Source organism: Pseudophryne corroboree, chromosome 7 (genome assembly GCF_028390025.1).
Source record: "Pseudophryne corroboree isolate aPseCor3 chromosome 7, aPseCor3.hap2, whole genome shotgun sequence".
NCBI classification, from domain to species: Eukaryota; Metazoa; Chordata; class Amphibia; order Anura; family Myobatrachidae; genus Pseudophryne; species Pseudophryne corroboree.
The window spans coordinates 345,467,184-345,484,923 of record NC_086450.1 but is presented as its reverse complement, the minus strand read 5'-3'; the positions used below and the strand labels follow the sequence as shown (position 1 = coordinate 345,484,923).

Sequence of the window (17,740 nt, the reverse complement as noted above, 5' to 3'; positions counted from 1 at the left end):
ACGTCAGTCCCCGACGTATCGGGCAGTGTGTATGCTCAACACACTGCCCGATCCGTCCATAGATATATCTGCCGATCAATTGATCGGCAGATATATCTATCAGTGTGTACCCACCTTTAGCCTTACCTTGTGTTTCTCTACATCCCCCTCAGTCTCTCAGCCTGCCCTCCCCGCAAGTCTCTCAGGATTCCTCTCCCATGGTCTTTCAGACCTAGCATTCTCTGTATCCAGCACATCTTTTCGCATGTCCCAATTCTCCATGCCACTTCATTTCAATCCTCCTAACCCCCCACCCTCTGCTGCTGTAGTGCTGCTCCTGTGCTCCGTCTTCGCGCCCGCGTGCGGCTCATCTCCTCTCCTCTGCTAACGCTTCCTACAAGGGAAAAACAGACTCCACCCAGCTCCTCTGCTGCCCTGGACACAACGTCATGAAGTCACCCGCCTCACGCGCCCTGCTGCACTCCCTCCCCTCCAGCCAGTGTCGGACTGGGGCATGAAAGGCCCACGGGGGGAATGCAGTGGGAGGGGCCAATGCTAGGAGGCTTGGCGCGAGTGCATATACTGGGCCCCTTGATAAATATATATAGTAAATACTGCTAGTGCATGCATGATAATGTACCAGATTAATAACAGCAATGCACTGTACAAAATACACCATAGTCCTGTGCAGTATATAGTAACACATGCATAATGTATAACTCAAGAGCACAGTCTGGATCCTGATGCCTAGAGGAGGGCCCCCAGGCAGTGGGGCCCACTGGTGGTTTCCCCTGTACCCCTGTGGGCCAGTCCGACCCTGCCTCCAGCCTACCCTGAGCACCCTGTTGCTAAATATAGCCCTGTACAGGCAAGAGCCGGGGGACACAGGAGCTTGATTCATGACGGTTCAGGGCACCCAACAAGTGTCCCATAAAGCCAGGTTTTAGTATGCAGACAGATGACGTTTTTACAGTCTGCTTGAAGATTAGCTCATAGCCAGCACTGTTGACAAAACAAATATGTAATAGGCGTTTCATTATGTTTATTCTGTCAGGCGAATGTTATCGAGTACACAGTGCATGGAGGAGGCCATGGGGCTGGGCTGGGAAATTACAGCTAGAAAAGATCTTCTGGCAAGCAATTGTTAGAGAGAAGTTATGCTGGTTGTGTGTATAATAATATATACCCGGCTGTGAGCATGTATTATAATATATACCAGGCTGTATGCAGAGGCGGATTGGCCATAGGGTTTACAGGGAAGATTCCCGGTGGGCCGACGCACCCGTGGGGCCTGTTTTGAGGACATGTCATTTTTATAGACATAATGAATAAGATGCAAAATAATTTGCATATATGAAAATGACTTTGCCACTTAGCCTGTGATTGTAGATGATCTAGTGTATGCTTTGCTTGCTTGGCTGACATATGATTGAGTGAATAGTGACTGGAATATGGTTGGTGTAATAAGCAAGAAAATATATCTTTCTAAAAAATTATATAGTTTCCATAATTCTGAAGGTGTATCATATAATGTGCTCATAATATTTAATTTTATTTCTTTTTAACTCCCCCTTTGAAGCTGGACATGCCCACTATCTGGAAAGTCTTGGGGAAGGGTGCTGCTGCCATGGCCCATGGCTAGACCTTACACCTCTGGTGCTGCCCATGTGGGGCCATTAGTACAAATTTTTCCAGGGCCGCTTTTTGTTCCCAATCCGCCCCTGGCTGTATGTATAAAATATACCCAGCTGTGAGCGTGTCTAATAATATAGGGTGGTCTTCTATATGCCGGCATACCGACAACTATTCTCCCTCGTGGGGGTCCACAACCCCCCTGGAGGGAGAATAAAATAGTGTGGCGCGCGTAGCGCGCCACCGTGCCCGCAGCGTGGCGAGCGCAGCGAGCCCGCAAGGGGCTCCTTTGCGCTCGCCACGCTGTCGGTATGCAGGCGGTCGGGCTCCCGGCGCCGGTATGCTGGGCGTCGGGAGCCCGAGCGCCGGCATACCGTACGACACCCAATAATATATATATCCGACTGTGAGCATGTATAATAATATACAGGTTGAGTATCCCTTATCCAAAATGCTTGGGACCAGAGGTATTTTGGATATCGGATTTTTCCGTATTTTGGAATAATTGCATACTATAATGAGATATCATGGTGATGGGACCTAAATCTAAGCACAGAATGCATTTATGTTACATATACACCTTATACACACAGCCTGAAGGTAATTTTAGCCAATATTTTTTGTAACTTTGTGCATTGAACAAAGTGTATCTACATTCACACAATTCATTTATGTTTCATATACACCTTATACACACAGCCTGAAGGTCATTTAATACAATATTTTTAATAACTGTGTGTATTAAACAAAGTTTGTGTACATTGAGCCATCAAAAAACAAAGGTTTCTCTATCTCACTGTCACGCAAAAAAGTCCGTATTTCGGAATATTCCGTATTTCGGAATATTTGGATATGGGATACTCAACCTGTATACCTAACGGTGTGTATAATAATATATACCCGGCTGTGAGCATGTAGAATATATATCCGGCTGTGAGCATGTATAATAATATATACTCGGCTGTGTATAATATATACCCGGATGTGAGCGTGTATGATTAATATATACCCGACTGTGTTTATAATATATACCCGGCTGTGAGTGTGTCTAATAATATTATACCCGGCTATGAGTGTGTCTAATATGTACCCGGGTGTGTGTATAATAATATATATCATACACGCTAACAGCTGGGTACATAATACACACATATTATAATACATGTATAATATTTGCCCGGCTGTATGTATCTCCCATATATTAGCCCAACTCTGTGATTCTGTGCCTGGCCGTAACGCTGGGCGGAGTCACAGTGGTGGGTGGAGTTAGCAGCTCCTGCCCTGTCCCAGCACACCACTAGGAGAATGGAGCAGCAGCCATAGAATCCGCCCACCGTCCCCAGCCACCAGTGCATGGACGCCCCACAGTGCCAGGTAACCACGGACACCCCAATGCCACCCGCACAACACACCTCCAAACCCCCTCCTCCACCAGCTCCTACATCCAGCCATGGACTGCCCACCCACCCACCCATCCCGATGCCTGCATAACTCACTACACTGCCCAGCCTAACCCCACATCCAGTGGCAGGGACACGCACCATGGCCGCACCACACTGCACACCGCCCCTCCCGTCAGCCGCACCGCACACCGGCCCTCCCGTCAGCCGCACCGCACACCGGCCCTCCCGTCAGCCACACCGCACACCTTCCCCGCCACGGCCGCAGCACACACCGCCGATAACCCCCCCCTCCCTCGCCTCACCATCTGTCACTTTGCAGGCGCGCAGCGGGCACACAGTCCCGCAGCACACTGTCCACACCACGGCCGCACCCGCCCTCCCCACAACCCCAGCACAAACTGTCTCCCGACCGCGGACCACACTGTACCGCCGGGACCCGCTGCACTCACACATCCCCGCCACCCGCACCTGTCTGTGTGCAGGCGACAGGACTCTCGCCACTCCAGGCCCCAGCGCCACATACACAAAGTCTCTCCCCTCCCAGCACCATACACCCGCACCCAGCCATCCCGCCCCCCTATCAGCCCTCAGCCCCCCTATCAGCCATGACCCCCCTCAGCTATCTCCCCCCCCTGTCAGCCATCTACCCTCCCCCCTGTCAGCCATCTACCCTCCCCCCTGTCAGCCATTTACTCCCCCTGTCAGCCATCTACTCCCCCCGTCAGCCATCTACCCCCCCTGTCAGCCATCTACCCCCCCGTCAGCCATCACCCCCAACCCCCTATCAGCCATTCCGCCCCCGCTATCAGCCATCACCCCCCCCATCACCCATCAACGCCCCATCACCCCCACCACCTGTCACCCATCACCCCCACCCCGTCACCCATCACCCCCACCCCGTCACCCTCCTATCAGCCATCTGCCCCCCCTATCAGCCACCATCCCACCCTTTCAGCCATCACCCCCCCTGTCAGCCATCACCCCATCACACCCCCCCCCCCCCCTCAGCCATCACCGCCCCGGTCACCCATCACGCCCCTATCACCCCCACCACCCTTTCAGCCATCACCCCCACCACCCTTTCAGCCATCACCCCCCCTTCAGCCATCACCTCACCCCCCCCTTTCAGCCATAACCCCCCCATCAGTCATCGGCCCAACCTGTCAGCCATCACCCCCACCCCGTCAGCTGTCACCCCCGCCCCCCTATCAGCCATCACCCCCCCCCCGCAATATGCCATCGCCCCCCCCGTCAGCCATCACCCCCCCTGTCAGCCATCACCCCCACCCCCTGTCAGCCATCACCCCCGCCCCCCTATCAGCCATCACCCCCCCCCCTGTCAGCCATCACCCCCCCTGTCAGCCATCACCCCCCACCCCCGTCAGCCATCACCCCCCCCAATCTGCATCACCCTCCCATCTGCCATCCCCCCTCCCTCACCCCCACCCCGTCACCCATCACCCCCCCATCAGCCATCATCCCCCCCCTGTCAGCCATCCCCCCCCGCAGCCATCACCACCCCGGTCACCCATCACCCCCACCCCCCTATCAGCCATCACCCCCCCTTCAGCCATCACCCCCACCCCCCTATCAGCCATCGCCCCCCCCATCAGCCATCATCCCCCCCTGTCAGCCATCACCCCCCGTCAGCCATCACCCCCCCATCAGCCATCCCGCCCCCCTATCAGCCATCACCCCCCCCCCCCCCCGCAGCCATCACCGCCCTGGTCACCCATCACCACTACCCCCCTATCAGCCATCACCCCCCCTTCAGCCATCACCCCCACCACCCTTTCAGCCATCACCCCCCCTATCAGCCATCACCTCCCCTATCAGCCATCGACCCCCCCTATCAGCTATAACCCCATCACCCCCCCTGTCACCCATCACCCCCCCTGTCACCCATCACCCCCTATCAGCCATCACCCCCCCCATGTCACCCATCACCCCCGCCCCCCTATCATCCATCACCCCCCCCGCAATATGCCATTGGCCCCCCCTATCAGCCATCGGCCCACCCGTCAGCCGTCAACCCCCTGTCAGCCGTCACCCCCCCTGTCAGCCATCACCCCCCCCGTCAGCCATCACCCCCCCAATCTGCCATCACCCCCCCAATCTGCCATTGTCCCCCCCCCCCCGTCAGCCATCACCCCCCCTATCAGCCATCGGCTCCCCCTATCAGCTATAACCCCATCACCCCCCGTGTCAGCCATCACCCCCCTGTCACCCATCACCCCCGTCACCCATCACCCCCGTCCCCCTATCAGCCATCACCTCCCCCTATCAGCCATCGGACCCCCATATCAGCCATCGCCCCCCTATCAGCCATAACCCCATCACCCCCCCTGTCACCCATCACCCCCCGTCAGCCATCACCCCCCCAATCTGCCATCACACCCCCATCAGCCATCGTCCCCCCCTCAGCTATCACCCCCCCCCTCAGCCATGAGCCACCCCCCTATCAGCCACACCCCCCTCTATCAGGCCCCCCCATCAGCCATACACCCCCCTCTATCAGCCATTCCCCTCTTTCAGCCATACACCCCCCTCTATCAGCCATACATCCCCCCCTATCAGCCATCCCCCCCCACCCCCTTATCAGCCATCACCCCCCCCCATCATCCATCCACACACCCCTATCAGCCATCCCCCGAAGGCCATAAATGAGCATGCCTCCCTTTTGCTCACAACCCCGCTCACATCCCACTCATCTCAGGGTGGGGGGGCCCGCGGTGCTGCCTTTTACACCCACATATACCATGGTCTACTATACTTTTACACACACACACACACACACACACACACACACACACACACACACACACACACACACACAGCCTGCACACTCCTAACATAACACACGCACCCTACACCCCCCCAAACACAGACAATACACCTTCCCCATGTGTACACCACCAACACCCACCAACTTTCACACCTACCCCTATCACCCTCACACCAAAATAACATACACAAATCACACCCCCCCCCAACACACCTTCTTACACACACACACTCACCCAAACCCCTCTCCTACACACCCCACACACTCTAAGGTCATCCCACACCCACCATAACCCCATACCTGCCAACCACCCACCACAAATACAACACCCATCCAGCTTCTCCCCCCCAAAAAAAAACAACAACAACACAAAAATTCCTCTACCTTCACCTAATGCCCCCCCCCTTCCATGCACACACCCCTACCCCCCAAAAAAAACAAAAAAACAAAAAAAAAAACCACCCTCCACCCATCCATCACATATCAACACACTCCACCCATGCACACCTCCAACTCCATCCCCCTAACACCCACAACTCCATCACACACTGCACGTCCCGTCACCACCCTCACCCCTACACCAATACATACAGAGGCAGCCACCCACCCCCACGCTATTCCACAAGCACCATACATCACTACCCAACACTTTTTCTTAACCCACACACACACAAACGTACCCCTCCTACATAACACTCCAACACCCACATTCTCTTCCACACACTCCACAATCCTGCACAACACCACACTACCCCTATTACACACCTACCTCTCTCTATATACAACCCATGGATTCTGTAAACCCATCACCACAACAATTAGGCCACAACAGTACCCGTCTCACAACCACTTACCCACATGCCAATTGCTGCCCCCCCAACCTCCCAGCCACACACACCACAATACCCTCCACAAAGCAACCTATGCAGAAAACCCACAGCCATGCCACCTTCCAACAAACTCACCCTAAAGCACACACATACCACTCCACCAACTACTACACCTCCTAAACCCTCACCCACCCCTCATCCCTAGCCCAACTCATACACTGGCCACACCAGATCCACCGTCCAACCTCACTCTGCTCAGCCCCCCAAACACACCATTTTCTCTACACCACGCACAATGTACCCCTTCCACAACAAACTAAACACCAAACATTGTTCCTTCACCCCCCTCCACAATGCAGCATGCAATATATACACCTACCACGTACAAACTCTGACCCTCAACACGGATTATATCTGCCCATAACAACAACAACAGTTACCCCACAACACTACCCATCTACCCTACAAGCAACCACATGCACTACACACATTTACAGGCCCACTCCACACAATCAACTTAACACGCCCTACCACCACTCCAAAAACCTCACAACATTCTTCATCCTCCACAAACCCTATCACAAGAGACCACAACCCAAAACTCATAACTACTATGCCCCTACCCCTAATCCACCTACCTTTACACAAGTACAGCACCTATGCACCCCCTCGACCATGCCCAACACCCCCATTTAAAACCAACCATACACCAAACCATATACACACACACACACACACACACACACACACACACACACACACACACACACACACACACACACACACACACATTCTCCACACAGGACACCCACCACCACTGACTACAGCTACATAGACCTTTTTACACTACACCTCTACAATAACAACCCCATCCACATGTCCCCTTCTATAACCACACAAACACGCGCACAGCCTTCAGCATCACATTCCCTTTTGCCATACTACATCTACCCACAAACAAACCTCCCATTCCACCAACACAAACTATACAACTACTATTCTACACCTTCACTTTTCAGTAGAGATTACGGGGGCGTAGCCCCTTACGACGGTGTGAAGAGCGCCCGTAGGGCGCGATGAATCACCTAGTAATAATATACACACAGCCGGGTACATATTATACATGCTCACAGGCGGGTACATATTATACACACTCACAGCCGCGGATATATATCATTATACACAATCACAGCCATGTACATATTATACACGCTCACAGGCGGGTACATGTTATCATACACGCTTACAGCTGGGTACATATTATTATACACACTCACAGCCAGGTATATATTATTATACATATGGCCGCGTACATATTATACATGCTAACAGTCGGGTACATATTATACATGCTCACAGGCGGGTACATATTATACACACTCACAGCCGCGGATATATATCATTATACACAATCACAGCCATGTACATATTATACACGCTCACAGGCGGGTACATGTTATCATACACGCTTACAGCTGGGTACATATTATTATACACACTCACAGCCAGGTATATATTATTATACATATGGCCGCGTACATATTATACATGCTAACAGCCGGGTACATATTATACATGCTCACAGGCGGGTACATATTATCATACATTATCATAATAATATATACCTGACTGTGAGCTAGTATGATAATACATACCCGGCTGTGAGCCTATATAGCAGTAGACACCCACCACATATACTGTATAATGCATAGCCGTCCTTGTGTACAGCAGCAGCCATCCACCACATACTGTAAGTATATATTGTGTAATGCATAGCTGACCGTGTGTGTACAGCAGCAGCAGCCAACCCACCACATACATACTGTATAATGCATAGCCGGCAGTGTGTACAGCAGCAGCCACCCACCACAACTACATATATAATGCATAGCCGGCCGTGTGTACACTACATACAGAAGTACAGCAGGAAGTGAGAATCGAGTGCAGCAGCAGCAGCAGGCGGGGAGGAGAAGGAGTTCCCTGGCTGAGTGCGGCTGTTGTGCTGAGTGCCCGGCTATGTATGTACAGCGTGGCACTGCTGCTGCTGCTGCTAGTAGTGTGAAGGGAGATCCCGGGCCGCTGCTGCCATCTCTTCAGCTGCGCCCCCTGGCACCGCACCCTGGCATTTCCTCTGAGCTCACAGAGTATGACGCGGCTCCCACCAATCCCTCCTCGGGAAGAGGAAGTTTCTGAATAACGGTCAGAGTCGCTAAAGCCGGGAAGAAGCGCCCGGCACACGCACAGTCTGGTGCGGGCACTGCCAGGGCTGGGGAGGAAGTTCTGCTGCGCCCACCCTGCCCTGCTGCTACCGCTGCCTTGCGGACTGACCATGGGATGACATCGCTCTGCCCCGGAGCAGGATGACAGTATATTCACTGAATCTGAAAGTGTTCTGGCTGCTGGTGATCATCCTGCTGACTGGCATCTGGTGCCTGTTCCTGGCTCTGTGGAGAAGCAGCAATGAGGAGGAGACCGGGGGCTGCCAGGACAACACGCTCAGCAGCTGGCAGCTGCTCTTCAAGCTGGGCTTGGTGATGTTGGTGTGCTATGTGGTGATCAGAGGCTGCAGCCCAATCAAACAGTGCCAGCCTGATGGGAACCCCCTGAATGTGGGCAAGCAGCACCAACAGCAGCTCAGGAAACATCTGCTGGACTCCTTCTATGAGCAGCACATCAGGCTCTCCCCACATGTTCTTGGCCACAGCAAGGCACATGTCAGCCAGATAGTGGGTGAGCTAATCAAAGTGGGCAAAGCCAAGCAGCAGGATACGGGCATTACCTTCAGAGGGGACTTTGTACAGATCGGCAGTGCCTATGAGCAGCACAAAATCAACAGTCCAGACTTCTTTGACATCCTAGTGCCACTTAAGATGCCACAGAGTCTCAAGCTGGAGCCTGTTTTTGCAGAGGTGGGTAAGGAGTTAGTGCCCATGCTTCATGGCTCCATGGTTTGTGGGGTGGCGGCACCAAAAAAGTCAGAATGGGTTAAAACATACAAGCAGTTTAGTGATTGCTTCTGCATGGAGGCAGGCCTCAGGCACCAGCTGTCCTCCACTTCCGTCCTCAAGTGGTTTCACTGGAAGATACAGAGATGTCTCAACATAATCAGGTACCAGTTTCAGGAGAGGTGCCACATTACGCTTTCAGTGTTTGATGATAAACTCATCCTAAAAATCCTCCCAAGGTCAGACTATGTCTGCTGCCATATCTCCATGTCTGTGAGACTTATCCCGGCCTTTAACTTGGGAGACCCAGTCTACCTAATTGCCCAACCTTGGGGAAACATTTCCTGTCAGGAGACTTTACAGCTGGATCCATATTGGGGCATTAACTTCTCCAAATATGAGCAAAAGTTATTGAACTGGTTTAAGGATCAGGCCCCCTCCAACTCTTGTCACCTGAAGTGCCTACAGATCATGAAGAGTTTGAGGGACCTGACCGCAAAGACATTCCAGCCTTCCTTCTCTTCTCAGTGGAAAGCCGTTTTCTCATCCTACAACTTGAAAACAGCACTTTTTTACCTTTTCTTAAAAATTCCTTTTGAAAAGTGGGATGACTCATTACTGATGGAGAGGATGGCCGACTTCTTTACGTTCTTAAAGGAATGTTTGCAAAATGAGGCACTAATGCATTTCTTTCTTGGTAACAGCAATCTTCCTAATTTTATCAATCTGCCAAAAATGTTCAAAGAAGCGCCGCCAGTAAACCTACTTGACGGTTATGGACCTAACTTGTTGGATCAAGCCTGTTTCCAGCTCCTTAATCTATGGGTTCAAATGCCTTGGTTCCTGCGGATGAGTTCACCTCCAAAAATCTTTATCAGGGAGTCTATCCGGTGCAAACACACACATCTCTAAGCTACAGTATATACCAAAATAGAAGGCCAAGATGAATAATTCATTGCACAAAAAATGTATGTGAGCAGTTGTTTAAGCAGGCATTTCAGTCTTTTGCAATGTAGAATATGTTTAAGAATATTTGCTGTGATTATCTTCCTTTTTCCAGAATCCAAGTGCATGATTGTGCTATTAGGTCATAGACAAACTAACATTATTCATGCCAAAGAGATTATTAATACAGTTATCTGCACACTGTTGTAGTACTACATGCAATGCTGTGACACATATTTGTGTAGCATTTGTTGTAGAGTTAATTTCACAGTTAAACCGTGTTAATTTGATTATCTACCATGGTTATGAACCTTTTTTTTTATTTTTATAAGGGCCACCTAACACAAGAAAGAGATCTATCAACAGTGGAATGCAATTTTCAAACGGTGGGGCAGCCATTTTGTTTGCTGAATTGAGTCTATTAGTTCACTATACCTCAGTGATGATGGCACTTGTTGGTCAGCCAGCATAGTGTCTGCCTCCATTGTCTGTAGGTGACATTCATTTTAATATAAAAATTGTGGATGTGGCTCTGTCAATTACTTTTGACTTCTGCTCAGGTAATTCAGTCAGTCATTATTTCAGTTTTTGACAAACAGGCCGAATAAGCTGACTTTTCTAAGCAATTCTAATGCAAGGTCATTTGATAGCTATATTTAACTCTTTAATGACTGATGGTCTTAAAGACAGGGTTCATGTAAAGTTTATCAAACAACTGCATTAATGACACGTTAGCAAGTAACCTTGCATATAAAAAGAAAAGCTGGAAAGTACAGTCATTTAGCATTATGTAGTAATGTATTGAGCCTTGTGGATGATTTGCATTTAGATTGCTAGGATTACAGAATTTGGACTGAAATGTGAAGAAAGGCACAAAGATTAGTATCCGGATGATAGATATATACCGTGTCTAGATAGTCAAAAGTTCAACACCATATGGTCGACATGAATTAGGACGACAGGGTCAAAAAGTAAACAGTGCTCAAGGTCGACAGGTACAAAAGGTCGACATGACAATGATCAACACACATTTGGTGGACACAGGTTTTTTGGGGGGTTTGACATTTTTCAACTTTTCCTTGATTTACTATCCATGTGAACTACAATTGGCAGTAGTCACCTATGTGAAGAGGAGTGGGAGCGGAGCGAGGCACTTTGCCTGAAGCGTGGCAATCGAAGCAACCCTGCAAGGGTATAGGTTTGCACTAATTGTGGTCACATATGATGAAAAATAGAAAATGATACTCAAAATTTTATTTAAAAACTTTTTTTGTGTGTCGACCATTTCCATGTTGGCATTTTGACCATGTCAACCTTTTGAACTGTCTACCTTTTCCATGTCACCCTTTTGACATGTTGACCTATTGGGTCAACCTATTGACTATCTAATTCATGTAGATCTTGTATACCACGCCCAAACAGATCACGGGTGTGGATTGTTGGGTCGACAGTAACTAGGTCGACAACTATTGGTTGACAGTGACTAGGTCGGCACATGAAATAGGTCGACGCTGTCATTAACTTTTTTTATAAATAGTGTTGTTTTCTTCGTAAAGTGACCGGGAACCCCAATTAGTGCACCGTATCCCCTCATATGGCGAGCGACTTCGGGCAAGGTTACTATTCCCAATCATAGTCCACGTGGATCGTAAAGTATGAAAAAGTAAAAAAAGATTTTATTTTTTTTAAAAACCTCATGTCGACCTTTTCACGTGTCGGCATTTGCCATGTCAACGTAATGCATGTCGACCAATAGTGGTCAGCCTAATGAGTGTCGATCTAAGTGTTGTCAACCTAAAGACCGGTTACCACAGATCACACAGTCAGTATGCAAACCTAGAACAGCATTTTGCATCGGTGTAGGCTTAGAACAGGATTCCTGTTTCTTTAACTTGATTACTCAGCTTACAAAAGCTTGTCTATATGCATTTCTTCACATACCTGAAATTTCTATTTTTTTATTATTTATTTTTATAGTGCCAGCCATATTATGCAGAGTCGAACTGCAAAAGATGCAATACTGAATAGCAAAGCCGTGTCATGCCTTTAGGCAAGTGGCAAATAATCCAGTAGCATTTAATGCCCAGATGATGTAAAATTTGGGTTCGCCTTCCCTTAATGATGTTTTAAGTCCTCTTAGTGAAAACTATGGGGAGATTTATCAAACCTTTTAAATGGAGAAATGAAGTTGCCCATGGTAGCCAATAAGATTCAAGCTATCATATACTGTATCTAGTACATTCTATAAAATGAGTGCTAGAATCTGATTGGTTGTTGCTGGCAACTTCTCCATATGTCCTTTTTAGAGTATTTGCTAAATCTTACACTGCACATATCATAAACGTGAATGCAACTCAGAGCACTGTGCCATGGTACATGAAAAGTGTTTACATGTGCAGGCTTTATATAACCATAAATGCTTCTTGTTGTAACTTTCAGATATGTAATGCTTTGTAGCAAGAGCCCATAAGGTATGCAAAACCAGGCATTGCTGGAAACCATTGGAGTGGTAACAATTCGATCATACAACAATAATACAGCTAAAGGCAGCCTAAATTGCTTGTAGTCTTTTATATTAATAATTTTGTCTGTTTTATTTAAGGTGGGTACACACTAGGCGATGTGCCCTATGAGCGACGTCGCCTTGCGTGTTCCCTTCCCTGCCGGGGCGGTCGTCGTAGTGCGTACACACGATATCGCTCAGTGACATCATGCCGCGGCCGGGTATGCAACTTTTGGATGACAGTCCAAATTAAGCTGCATGCGGGTCCGACAGCGAGGATCGTTAACGACCTGTGGGGCCACGCATTGCTCGTCGTTCTGCAGTGTACACACTAGTCGATATGGTGAACAATGTCGCTCAGATAGGGCAAAATGGGCGACGTCATTTACTTTATCGGCAAGTGTGTGCCCACCTTATCACTTTTCCTGTTCTACAAATCTTTGCAAATATACACCATGTTATCTGTGATCTTTAAAATGGCTGCTTCCTTCTTCCCTGTCACTGTCACTTTCTGAACTATTAACTATACTGTAAGTGCATTTGCAAAACAGTGACCTCAGTAATGCCTATATATTTCATATAAGGGGCAATTCAGTAGTCTTTTATGCGGCAATACTTAATGGGAGCCTGACGGGGCAATGTAATTGTTTTTATGTGGCACTATTTAATGGGTGCCCAACAGAGCAATTCATTTATTTTTGGGATACCATTAATTATTATCATTATTATTATTACATTTTATTTATAAGGCGAAACATGTGTTTCACAGCACCGTACAAAGGACAGTACAGGGAGACAAAACTTAGCATTACAGTAAATAAATAACAAAAATAGAGTACAGGTAACAAAGAGCACCACAATTCTCAAAACGTAATACAGCTAAGATGTAAGTAACGAGGGAGTAATCATTGTACTACTTGGGGATGACGGCCTTTACCAGCAGAAGAAAAAGCGGGTAAAGATGGTCGCTGAGTAGAAGAAAAGCTGTGAGTGAAATGTGTCGAGAAGAGGGCTTTGACAACAAGAAGAAAGAGGGGCCTGCTCTGAAGAGCTAACAATCTAGTGGGAAGGGGCAACAGACAGATGACATGAGGTGCAAGCAAGTGGGAGGTAGCCTGTTGGCAGTATGTAAGCAAAGCAGAGATGTTCAAGGCATGAGGCAGGGGGATGGAGGAGCAGCCTCAGGACTAGGTTATGCATCGGAAGGGTACGCTTTGATGAATAGGTGGGTTTTTAGTGCCCGTTTGAAGCTTTGCAAGGTCGGGGAGAGTCTTATACCACTTTCATACCATCTGAGGTGTGTCGCACCTGGGAGCGTGACACGGGAGCTCCCAGTGTGCTACCCGCCTCAGTACCCCCTTTCACACCGCAGACTGCAACCCGGCAACATGCCGGGTTGGTGACATCGGTGGTGATGCGGCGTGGGCGGTTCTGGGAGATCACATGATCTCCAAGCGCCATTTGTCCACACACTGTGAACGGGAAACGGGTTGCACTGACCCGGCTCCCGTTCACACCGCACAGCGAGCTGGGTTGAACACGCGTTCAACCTTGCTCACTAGCAGGGTTGAAATACCGGGTCGCTCAACCCGGTATATTGCCCCTGGTACCTTTCACACCGCACAGGAACACGGGTTATGCGCGCTTATGTGCCAATAATCCATGTTCAAAGCTGCTGGTGTGAAAGGGGTATAATGGAGAGGGGGAGCGTATTCCACTGAAGGGGTGCAGCACGGGCAAAATCTTGAACTTGAGCATGGGAAGCAGTGACCAGGGCAGACGAGAGGCGACGGTCATTGGCCGTAGGGGGCGGGAGGGAGTATGAAGGGAGAGGAGGTTGGAGATGTAGGGAGCAGTGGAATTAGAGATGGACTTGTAAGTGAGGGTGAGGAGCGCTTGTCACGCCTTAAAAATACCAAGTTTAGCCCCGTAAAGCGACCAAACCCATCAAAAGTCTGGTTAGGGCGACCAAACTACAGGGTTATTGCCACCTCATGAGCCTTGTAGCAGAAATGTGTCCACCTGCGGCATTCGCACCCAAACGGAGCAAAAATTTAATTGCTCCATTAGACACCCAAATTTTAGGTTCCATGACAATAATTGTACTATTGCCACTGTTTTATTAAATAGACTTGTCAGATTACTGTTCTTTTCTATCAACCATTGCACCCAACAATAAACTGAAAGATAATAGTAGCGTAACATTATTTCTATATAAAATAGTTATATTTCTGTACTAAAGTGTAAAATAAGACACATTTTGCGTTTTTTTTTTTATTTTAGGGCATTTTTGTAAAACATTATGAAAGAAAATATCTTTTTCTCTGCATGTGTGTACTAATATATAAATATAAAAGTACATTACATGGGAACACAATTTTAAAAATATTTATTAATAAGACTAAAAATAGCACTTAATCAATTTTGATAAACATCAGGACTGAAAAAAAGATGATGCTATAATTGCTGTTGCCACTGACAACAGAGGAGCCTCTATTAAAATATTTTCTGAATGAAAGAAAACACAAGAAGTGTACGAATACATAAAAAGTTAACTTATTTGTTATGCATAAAGTTATATACTGTAATTGATACTTGCATTAACAAGCTTTTATGTTTCTTTGACCTATAACAAGTGCACCTTTCACTGGAGGCCGTGTCTTTTTTGTTGACTTAACCAATAGCCCAGGCCTGGCCAACCTGTGGCGGGTGTGGTATGGAGGGTCGACGGTAACTAGGTCGACAGTGTCTAGGTCGACCACAATAGGTCGACATAGTCTAGGTCAAAAGGTCGACATGAGTTTTTTTATGTTTTTTTGTGTCGTTTTATCCGTACAGTGATGGGGAACCCCAATAAGTGCACCGTGTCCCTTCGCTCACCATGCTTCAGGCAAGGTGCCTTGCTCCGCTACCGATGTGCCCGGCACAGGATACTATTCCCAATCGTAGTCCACGTGGATTGTTAAGTATGAAAAAGTTTTTAAAAAAAAAAGAGAAGTATGAAAAACTCATGTCGACCTTTTGACCTGTCGACCTAGAATATGTCAACCTAGAGACCCTGTCGACCTAGAAACCCTGTCGACCAATAGTAGTCGACCTAGAGACTGGATACCCCTGTGGCTCTCCAGCTGTTGTGAAACTACACGTCCCAGCATGCTCTGCTGCAGTTTTGCTATTAGGGAATGCTAAAATTGTAGTAAGGCATGCTGGGATGTGTAGTTTCCCAACAGCTGGAGAGCCACTGGTTGTCCAGTCCTGCAATAGCCATTATGAAACAATGTGTCTCAGGTTTCAGTGTTATCACATGGTCCTAGTGAATTCTCATGGATGTTCGCTTAGGGGTCTATTCAATGCATGTCGAATCCTCTCTGACGGAGAGGATCCGGCAATGCAGTATTCAATTTGCGGGCAAATCCGACTGGTTTTGCCCATTTGGATTGACATTGTCGAAAACGGGACTAAAACCTGTCGGATTTGGCCGCAAATCCGATAAAACATGTGGATCTGCGGCTAATCCGCCGATCCACATGTTTTCCGACAAGTCGGAAGCTGCCATCTTTTCGTCTAGACGGCAATTCCGACTTCAATTGAATTGGCCCCACAACCTACAAAAAACATTTGCCTTTACTATACTGTATGTTGGTGAATGGAGATAGGTACTTTTAGTATAATAGTGCAATGCCAACCGAGCAGTTACTATATTTATTCAATTTAGTGCAAATCTAGCCTTGCAACCAATCTGTCTATATGCTCTATTTGTTACCATTATACAGTATGACTATTTTAGGCACACATGGATTTGGCCATAATTAACAGATGCAATGTATTATCACTCAGGATGAGTACCAGCACCTTACGTGGGTATGTGTCATGAGCTATAACTGCAGACACAATCAGATTGTCATCATTTGACAATAATCGCACCAGAGGTCATTTTGCCATCTAGACCATAGATAGGACTCTCTTGATAAATCAATGCAGTGGCTCATGACACACGTGCAAATTGTATATATAATATTATGCTTTTTACCTTACAGAAATATATTCATAGGGAACTTGCTTGACTTACTTGTAGAGTTATGAACAAAGCCAGGACCAAGGCAGTAATCCATTATGTTTTAGAATAGCTAGGTTACGAAGGACCGGACTATATATATATATCAATTAACTCCAAATTTGCTGATGTGTTTAGACCAGAGGTTCCCAAACTGTGTGCCGTGGCTCCCTGGGGTGCCTCGGGACACTTGCAGGGGTGCCCTGGGTTGGTGGTCCAGGACTAATTCAAATAATTCATGGTCAATATAATAGGCAAAACCAGTGCTGGTGGCTGCCAGTCATAAAATATGTGGCCAAACAGAAGCAAATCTTGTCCCTCACCACACAACTGACACTAAGGATGACATATAAACGCGATCTACTTAATGTAATATTTCTCTATCGTCCTAAGTGGATGCTGGGGTTCCTGAAAGGACCATGGGGAATAGCGGCTCCGCAGGAGACAGGGCACAAAAAAGTAAAGCTTTACTAGGTCAGGTGGTGTGCACTGGCTCCTCCCCCTATGACCCTCCTCCAGACTCCAGTTAGATTTTGTGCCCGAACGAGAAGGGTGCAATCTAGGTGGCTCTCCTAAAGAGCTGCTTAGAGAAAGTTTAGTTTAGGTTTTTTTCTTTACAGTGAGTCCTGCTGGCAACAGGATCACTGCAACGTGGGACTTAGGG

At 48.2% G+C, this 17,740-nt stretch overlaps 1 protein-coding gene across 1 annotated transcript; it reads left to right on the top strand.

The window, feature by feature from the left end:
- Positions 1-8,593: 8,593 nt before the first annotated feature.
- Positions 8,594-17,504, top strand: ITPRIPL2 (ITPRIP like 2). The gene has a single exon (XM_063934396.1). It carries the CDS (start codon positions 8,990-8,992, stop codon positions 10,484-10,486), a length of 1,497 nt encoding a protein of 498 aa, XP_063790466.1. The 5' UTR covers positions 8,594-8,989; the 3' UTR covers positions 10,487-17,504.
- The last annotated feature ends 236 nt before the right edge of the window (positions 17,505-17,740 follow it).